The sequence below is a fragment of the Corapipo altera genome, unplaced genomic scaffold (assembly GCF_003945725.1).
Source record: "Corapipo altera isolate COAL_440 unplaced genomic scaffold, ASM394572v1 0, whole genome shotgun sequence".
In the NCBI taxonomy this organism is placed as follows: Eukaryota; Metazoa; Chordata; class Aves; order Passeriformes; family Pipridae; genus Corapipo; species Corapipo altera.
Window position 1 is genome coordinate 72,029,027 of NW_020884872.1, and position 9,707 is coordinate 72,038,733.

Sequence of the window (9,707 nt, forward strand, 5' to 3'; positions counted from 1 at the left end):
CTTCCAAAGGAGGCTTACAAAAAAGAGGGAGAGCGACTTTTTAAATAGGTAGATAGTGACAGGGTAGTGGGAATGGCTTCAAACTGGAAGAGTAAGTTTAGATTAGATATTAGGAAGAAATCTTTACTGTGAGCATGGTGAGGCACTGGCACAGGTTGCCCAGACAAGTCGTGGACGCCCCATCTATGGAAGTGTTCCAGGCCAGGCTGGATGGGGCCATGAACAACCTGGTCCAGTGGATGGCATTCCAGCCCTTGGCAGGGTGGTTGGAACTAGATGATCATTAAGGTCTCTTCCAACCCAAACCATTCAATGATGACATAACTATCTTTCTGTTTCATTTAAGAGCAGTGTTACGAAAACTACAACAAAGCACAAATTCTTCCTCTAGAGCTGAAAAAACCAGGAAGCCATGAAATGACAACATTTACAGTAAAAGATTTTATTCAGACCAAACCCCACCAAAATAAGGAGCTTTCAACTTCTCCAGTTATAGATATTTTTGTATCATTGCCCTCTCCCATATATGATCAACTTCCTTGAGTCAATTATGACAACAACAAAGATTTCCTTGCATTTTCATTTTTAAAAAGTATTAAGTACAAACACATTTAAGAATAAGAAAGGAGCCAATTATTTCAGATTTAATTTTTACTGCTCATGGACTGCAACACTGTTCTTAACCATAACACTGTTAAAAATTACAATTCCACAGGATTAAGACTTTGTATAAACTTAAGTTATGAATTTGTACAATCACACATTAAATTTCAATGTTTTGAGACAGAAGGAGCAAAAAAACTAACTTACCTGTTGCTGCTGTGCTTGTATTCTGGAAGAGTGAACCTCCTAAACCTGCTAAGGCTCCTCCTAAGGAAAGGCCTGTGGAAGCAGTTGTAGTTGGAGCAGTTGTGCCACCCAAATTTAATGTAAAGCCAGTAGTTCCTGCAGAGAAAGGAAACCAGCTTCATGCAGACACTGCATTCAAATGTGTCCATAGACAATCTCAAATAACTGAAAGGTCTGAACAGCATGTTCATCATAATTGCATAATAAACTCAAACATTTTTATTTCCTTCAGATTCTTCAACCACAGCCATAGACTTTTGAATTATATGTTATTTTGTTATACAACCTCGTAACCCTGATCAGTCTATATTTACCTGCAACTATACAGAAATTTTGGCAGTCCCCCCGAACACTAGAGAATCTAGAACCTGGCACAGAATTTATTTTACAGCATAATGGAACTCATAAATGCTACTGATTTTTATACTGAAATGCTGAAATTTTAATGTTTATGCTTAGCATTAAAATATTTATACAAGACACATGACACAAGAACATTTCCATGGTAGTTTGAGCTATCTTCTGGAATTAAGCATCCCAGCTTTTGGTAGGACAGAGAAGAATCAAGTAGAGAAAGACCATAGGCATAAAGGGACAGAGCACAGAGGGCACAGGTAGCTGAGCTCAAATGCGGTCTCCTAAGGCTAAGAAAAATGAACTCCAGTCTAAATTATTATCGTGCATGGTGAAGTTCAGCTGAGTTTTAAATATGACAGCAGGTGTATGTCAGTACGAGAAGTAATTTGGAAAAAAACTTATTTCTGCTACTAGTCAACCATTTCAGGCCATCTGCAATAGGCAGAGATTTTTCAAACTTCCCAGCCGTTGAAAGCAGGAAGCTTTCAACCTGGGGTTAACAATATGAAAAATGATTTTACCTGACGAACAGTTATTGCTCTTCATAGCTCTTGCTACAATTCTAGTGACTAAGATTATATAGTGTCTACATCACCTGGTATGCTGGTCATAATTCTATCTGTATTAGAGTACTCAAATTTAGAACTCAAGAAGCCCAATGAACCTTTTCATTTAAGTACCATAAAATTATGTAAATAATGCAAAAATAAAACATAGAACTGTTTTACAATAGAGATTTCCTCTTAAAAATGCAAACAACCCCCCCCCAAAACCCTAAACATTTTCCTACCTGCAGCAGGAGTTGATGTAAGAGCAGATGATAATGACAGGCCACCCGCTGAGGTAGAAGTAACAGGTAAAGCAAATGGTGTGGCTGAAGCTGCAGGTTTGTTGAAACCTAAACTAAAGCCTGTAGTAGCTGCTGATGTGGTGGCAGGCGTGCCTAAAAGAAACCCAAAACCAATTATTGCTCTTGGGACATTCTGTTTGAGAATGAATGCTAAATTCACCATCTTTTCTGCATTCTTCCCATTTAACCATCACGAGCACCACGGTGTGCAAGATCACTTGCATCACGTAAAATATTCCCACAGCGCTTTCACATAAATTTCAGATGTTTACATCAATTGCACAGGCATTTTTAGCTCCAGAATTTCTAGGGATCCAATAGGCTTTAATCATGGACTGGCAATTATATCTAGTGGTAATCTAAAAAAACTGTAACAAAAAAAAAAAAAAAAAAAAGAGCTTCCACCAAGAGTATCTAGTAGATGATGCAAATATAGGTAATTGGAGCTATAAACAACACTGCTCAAAACACAGAGTAAAAATTCTCAATTGGATGTGCATACCAAAATGAATGCACATATCCTTTCAGTTTGCAAACAAGGAAAACTTGTTGGGATGTTATTGCCACAAACTTTGCTTTTGAACACTTTTAAAGTAAAATAAATAAAAGTTCCCACTTTGTACTGTTTTCATGGTAGGAACACATTTCACATTCTAGAATCCATACTCCAAAGTAAAAGAGGAGTGTGCACATACATCCAGAAACCACAATAGCAAACACATTGTTTGTATTCTCAGTAACTGCTGTTTGTTTTGGATGAAATCATTTCATTCAGCTATTGAAAAAAATTAATGGTCATGTCCATAGTACTGGCTTCCATGTATGATTATGCATCACACAGTCTCTTCTGGGTTAACAGTTGCTCCTCCCTTCTTCTGCCCATTTCATTTGCTTCTTTATTCAACACTATTTTTCCTATTTATTTATAGTATGGCTTCCTAAGTTCTTTGACTTTGGTGAGTCTTGTAGCACCACCCCCATCCCTAACATTTGTGGTACTCAAGCTCAGTTACTCCTCAGACCTCAGTAGCCCATGTTTAAAAAGAAAAAAAAACAAACAAATGCGAAACAAAACAACCCAACAACAACCCACATATTCCTGTATTTGTAATGACAGCTGAAAAACAGTCACCCCAGGGTGCATCAGAGAAACCAAAAATATTCTCAAAGGCTGTTCCAGTTCAACCCTCTTTATTCTTCTAAAAGAGATAATTACCAAACAGACCTGTTCACACAGAGTTCATTAGACCAAGAAATTCTGTATTAATAATTCTTTGATAACATATTCTACCTCCCCTCTGCTGAAGGATGAAGCTCATTAGGGGAACATAAAAACAAAGTCTAACTTTTCACTGGGACTGTTGTACAGGAATTGAATAACCCTTTAACAAGCAACAGTGCCCAGAAGTGCAGGGCCTCACTCTGGTTTGCAGCCTTAACTTTTGGGCTGGCTTATACATGCTCAGATATGATCACTAACTCTGCATTACAGGAAAGATCTACCTCCTGGGGTTTTCTTGTGTCTGTATAACATTAAAATACAAATTACGTCCTTACCTAATGTCAGTCCTGTAGCAATAGATGTTGCTGTTCCAGCTTTAAGAATGAGAACGAATAAACAGAGTAAGAAGAGTAATTGAAGACCACAGAGAAGTTATGACAATAACAAACATGAAACAAAACACTGAAATAATGCAACATTACGAGACAACTATTATACAAGTTTTCTTCTGTAGTGTGCTTAAAATAAAACACTAACACAAAAAACATTATTTGTAAGCACTAGCAGCACAAATCAAAGCATAACTGACTTTAAAAAACATTTTTCTTTATAAGAAACTGTTACCCCTGAAGCTGATTTTAACACAGCAGAATAGCAAATTGTATGAAACTTCAAACAAATGAAGGTAAAAAAAATGGAAACTAGTAATTCCATCAAGTATTTTTTTCAGTCATATAGTGTATAACATCAGCATGTAAGCCAGCAGATTTACAGTATAATGAAGAGGATTATAGAGTGCAAACTCCTTGTAAAATCCTGTGTCTCAGTTTAGGGTTCTGCCCTACTGGTAACTTAAAGAGATTATTCTGAATACAGGGTTACACCATCTCATATTTTAAAAACCATCTGACTAGAATATCAAAAGAGTCATTGACAGTTAAAAGAAAATTACCCAATGTAGCCAACCACAGTAATGCAGGCTTTCAGTCTACTGTTGAATTTATTTTGTAGTAGATTGGTTCTTAGAACTTTCCCTATCTACTCATGGTAGCATACAAGAAAAAGACCATTTTGTCTAGCAATATTAGAGCCAAAGTAAAATCCATTATGTCTGCTTGATGGCTGAAGAAAAATACTTCCAGTCAGAGAAGTTCTACTCTTTTGCACTCCGTTACTCCTATAAGAAGCTGTCTGTTTATAGGTTGAATTAGAGACCTAAGAAAATACTATTCAATTTCTTCATGTGTATTGCTAACGTTAAAAACCCCCAACAAACCAAGAAATGTTTACTACTGTAGGTTTACATTTACTGCATTACAAATGCTAACAATTTCAAAATGTTTTTAAATATTTTTTAGTTCAAAATACAACTCATTCTTACATCACAATTTTGAGCATCCTGGACTTCGGACTCAAGACTTAGATTTCTAAAAAACATCAGGATTCCAATTATGGAACAATTTACACATAGCCCAGGCAATTTTCTGGAAATTGCATTTGTGTTTCTGCAGCACTGGTACTGCATGATGCACAATAAACTTAAACTGCTCAATTAAGTTGTTTTACAGAACTATGTAAGTAATACTCAGAGCTATGGAACTACTGTAAAATAGTAAACACGTTATAATGACCCAGTTTTTGTGGACATATAAGTTATTTTTTTACTGCTGAATCAAATTTCTGCTGTACAAGAATTCTTTTCTACCTGTACTGGTGCTTCCTAGTGTAAAGCCAGTGGTTGATTTTGATCCAAAAATTCCACTCCCAAAGCCCACTGAAGGAGCCGATGTAGTTGCTGTAGCAGTGGAAGAGCCCAGAGTTCCAAAATTAAGTCCTCCTGTTGAGCTATTACAAAATAAGACTATTAGCAATAATTATATTTCCAAATGAAAACATCCACCAACCCCCCCTCATTTCAATTTCTTTGAAATGCCATCATTCACTTTCTCAAACCACAAACAACCCAGTTGTGCAAGACAGAGTTCAAGCTCACTTTCTGCTCACAAACAGAAAGAGGAAGCCCATTTCCCTTTTTCCTTCCACAGCTCTCGAACTCCCACTGCTTCCCTGACACTAACTCCAGCATTTGTTCAACTCCTGCTGAACTGCTAGATCTTGCTAGATCAGTGGGAAATTTCAACTTTTCTCTGTTAGATCATCTCATCAGTTCTGCCTGATTATTCTCCCTGTTCCACTGAAATGGGGGAACAAGTGCTAGAGGAAGCACAAAGATGACAACAAATCTGGAAGATCTTTTCAAAGCAGGTTACAAGTCCAGTTAGTTACCTCTGACCAGAAACCTCAACCAGTGTTGCTTTCTGTCATTCTTAAGTGATAAGCAAGCGACACAGAACCATAAACAGCAACAGCACAACTTTGCCCTATCTTACCATCAAAACACACTGAAGTATGAATTAATTTTCTAACCAAAACAGTATCCTTTTACACAGGTGCCAACCACAGAGGGTCCATGGCTACCATACTTTCTTTTCTGTCTGTGTGTCAGAAAGTTACAGAAATAAGCTTCCAGAGCTATTTTCACAGGTGAAGGGATGGAAAGAATCAGAGATCAGTCATCACTAGGAAAATCAAGCATTTTTAATTTCTTTTGGGTAACTACGCATTTTAGAGGTTTCATGTCAAGTAGAGACCAAGCTTTACATTTAGCACAGAACACACTGTCATTGCACAAAACACAGGAGAACACAGTAATCATTATTATCTCCAATCACAGTCAGATGAGTCTATGATTTTAAAAATTTTGTTCTTAATTGACGAAAGATCAGGTAAATAATATATTTGTAGTAACTTCCTGCTCCCATCTGTGAGCCTTTTTAGAAACAAGGTGAGTTTTCTCTAACTCAGACACATTTTGCAAAAGTATAACAGTAGCACTGAAACAAAATGCAATTTAGACTTCCAGGCAACAGTTGTCAAGGAATGTTTTATGTTTCAAGTGTTCAGTATTCTCTCACTGTTCCTTTATCTCTTCTCTCTCCTTTTGTATGAAGGCAGCTCCTAATATAAGTTAAACCCAAAAGTAAATCCTTAAAAAAAAAGGCTATAACTAGCTTTTGCATTAGAACTTTTCAAGCCATCTACAAAACCACTTATGGCAAGCCCAGCAAAAGTTGGTTGCAAGTTCAGAATCTAGGTGGGAGTTATTCTTACAGAAGTTATTTGGGAAGCAGAATAGCCAAGTAGTTTAGAAAGACACAGACCCACCGTGCCTAGGTGTCCCACAGGATTCAAAGCATTTCAGCTTTCTTTACTCCCAAAATTCAACATACCAGACTTCAGTATCATGACCTAACTGCTTGCAAGCTTGAACATATAACACGGTGCTTCTCTCCCTAGTCAAGATTTTATGTTTCTCATCTTCTTCCAGTCCAGGAAAAGATGACTCTTCTGTGAAGAATTTTCTCATTTTAGCATTCCAGTAGAAGAAAGCTAAGATACAAACTATGCAATTCAGCTCTACAAGAGGACAAAAAAACCCCCGAACCAAAACCAACCCAAATAAAATGAAGTGGCATTTTGCTTGGATTTTAAGATAGAAAGATTCAAAATGTAGGAACAAAGCAATGGCAGCATTTTCAGCAGCAGGAGAAAGCATGGGCCAGAAGGACTATCTACTCCCCACAGATGGAAGGAAGAGGAGCTTGGGGCACTCTAGTCAAGTCTTAACCAATTTTAGACCTAGAACAAAGCATTACACCTGGCTAAAACATAGAAGAGAACATCAATTAAGAAAGTGTGTAAGTACCTGAATGGCTGTTTGTACAATGCAGGAATTAGAGGGGTTGGCATGTCATAGAGGCTTTGGGCCAACAGAATATAACCTTGGACTCATCACACTGATGAACAATACTTATGCTTGGACTAGACAATAAAGCCCCTTTTCTCCCAACACCTGGCAATACCATCTTAGACCCAACCCAGAAGAAGAACAGCTTCTTATAGTCTCAAACGTATTCTCAAGCAAACCAGTTCAGAGGGATGTTCAAAGAGCAGTAAAAAGCCCTCTTCCTCTATGACACTCCTTGACCAACAGCACTGAAGGCTGGCCCTGCTTGTAAGAATAAATAAATTAGTAAAAATACAGAGTGCTATACCGCTATTAATTAGTACTTATTAAGCTTTTTTTAAGAGATAAAAGTGTCAGCGAGGACAAAAAAAAAAATCCACCAAAGATATTTAAATTCAATAGGCAATTTTGAACAAATGCAGATCAACAAAAGAGCTTGCCTTGTTTCAGTACATTTAGAAAATTGGATTTGAATAAATAAATATTATTTTAACTTGCTCATTTTAATCACAGGAAACCTGTATTAAAAAAGCATGAAGCAAAAGAAATCTAAACTCTTTACCAAGTCCATATAAGCTTTATCATGAGAAACAAAAAAACCCAAACCACACAAAATCCTAAACAAACCCTTCCAGCAAAACCAAGCACAGGTAACACAAGAAAAGTCACCAACGTGTAACGACCACAAAATTTACAGTATTACGAGGACCTCAAAAAACTTGTTCCCTCTAATATGGGCTTCAGATCCAGATGTTCTTGTCCCTTCCCCTCACAATGGTAATTCCTGACACTTCTGACAGGAGTTTCCAAATACATTTGCTTCAGGTGAAGTTCCCTTGAGTAGCCCACCCTATTCACTTACTTTACACTGCAGTGATCAATTTTGCCTGATCACATTTGGGAAATACTCTGATGCAAAGCCCTACAACAGCCCTAATCTTCAACTGAGGCACAGCAGCAAGCCGGTCACAATAAACAGTCTCTGCTAGTGCAGTTGTGTGTAAAGAAACAGAAAAGGGTGGGAAAACCAGCAACAACACTTTCCTTCCTTACCTTTACTTTTACCAGGTATTCCGAGAAACCTAAATCATAACGCTTTTAGTCCACAGCCTGCTGTATGCCACACGCACATCAAAGTGCTCCTTTTACTCCGAGAAACTCTACACCAAATGCAAGGTTGTATCAGAGAGCACGAGGTCGAACCTAACTTCGCAAAGATATATGGAATTTCACCTTCCAATACTATACATTAGGGTTTCAACACCAACAAGCTTCGTACCGCACACACAAGCTCAGGCTGACTGCCAAAAAGCACCTGGACACGCATCTGATGTACATCCTGCGCTCAGGACGGCAGGAAGAACCGCGAAGGGAGGCACCCAGAGCCAAAACAAAGCGAAAAGAGAAGAGCAGCTCCCTTTCCTATGAGATGCTGAACAGACCACTCCCTACGCTGTACTGAAGGTGCAGCCTGGGAAGCGGAGGAGGCGGGAGGGCCGGGGCAGACACGATGCACCGAGGGCCGTGTGGCCCTTCCGGGAGCGGGCGAAGCGCCGAGTGCGAGCCCTGCGCCCCCCCGGCACTGACCCGCTCCCTCACACACGCACGGGCCCAAGCTGGGCCCGCTCGACAGCCCCAGGCCGCGGGGCAGGGCCGAGCCCAGAAGCGGGGGGGAGAGGGGGGGGCGCCGCGTTACCTCGGCGTGGCAGCTCCGAAGGAAAAGCCCCCGCCTGCTCCTCCTGCTCCTCCCGCGCCGGCGGCCGCCGCGGAGCCCAGGGTGCCCCCGCCGAAGGAGAAGCCCGCAGACATGGCGGCAGCGGCGGCGGGAACAGCCGGAGAGCGGGGCCGGGAGCCGGCAGCGGCGGGGGCCGGGTCGGTGGGTGGGTGGGTGGGTGGGTGGGTGGGTGGGAGGGAGGGAGGTCGCGGCCCCTCAGCGCCGCATCGGGCCCGGCGCAGCTCCGGACCAGGCGGCGGCACCAAGCGCGCGGACACAGCCGGCCACGCTCCCTCCGCGCGCCCGCCGCAGTGCACCACGGGACCGCCCGCCGGCCCTTAAAGCGACAGCAACGCTCGGGAGCTGGGCTGGGAAAGACCTCTGGGATCGTCGGTTCCAAGGTGTGACCGAGCACCAGCGTGTCCACTAGGCCACGGCACTAAGTGCCATGTCCAGCCTTTCCTTAAACACCTCCAGGGGCGGTGACTCCACCAGCTCCCTGGGATATCCGTTGTGATGTTTAATCATCTTTTTTTTTTTTTTTAAATCATCCTCCCCGGACCCTCCTTTTCTCCAGACTGAACAACGCCAACTCCCTCAGCTGCTCCTCGTAAGACTTGTGCTCCAGACCCTTCCCCAGCTCTGTTACCCATCTCTAGAAAAGCTCCAGCACCTCAATGTCCTTCCTGAATCGAGGGGCCCAAAAATAGACACAGGATTCAAGGTGTTGCCTCACCAGTGCTGTGAGTACCCCTGAGTACAGGGGGATGATCCCTGCCCTGGTCCTGCTGGTCACACTATTGCTGATACAGGCCTTCTTGGACACCTGGGCACACTGCTGGCTCATGTTCAGACACTGTTGACCAGCAAAGCATTAGCAGCAGGTCAAGGTGAAGATCCTGGTGTC

At 41.2% G+C, this 9,707-nt stretch overlaps 1 protein-coding gene across 2 annotated transcripts in view; it reads right to left on the minus strand.

The window, feature by feature from the left end:
* NUP58 (nucleoporin 58) overlaps positions 1–9,084 on the minus strand; it is a 42,101-nt gene extending 33,017 nt beyond the window's left edge. The window contains exons 1-5 of one of the 2 annotated variants that reach the window (XM_027652211.1): positions 8,783–9,084; positions 4,984–5,123; positions 3,614–3,652; positions 1,997–2,149; positions 811–945 (exon numbers count right to left, since the gene is read on the minus strand). In XM_027652211.1, the coding sequence (XP_027508012.1) occupies positions 811–945; positions 1,997–2,149; positions 3,614–3,652; positions 4,984–5,123; positions 8,783–8,895 (580 nt within the window). In that variant the 5' untranslated portion in view covers positions 8,896–9,084. The remainder of the gene's footprint in view (positions 1–810; positions 946–1,996; positions 2,150–3,613; positions 3,653–4,983; positions 5,124–8,782) is intronic. The other variant, XM_027652201.1, reaches the window with a different exon arrangement.
* Positions 9,085–9,707: the final 623 nt, after the last annotated feature.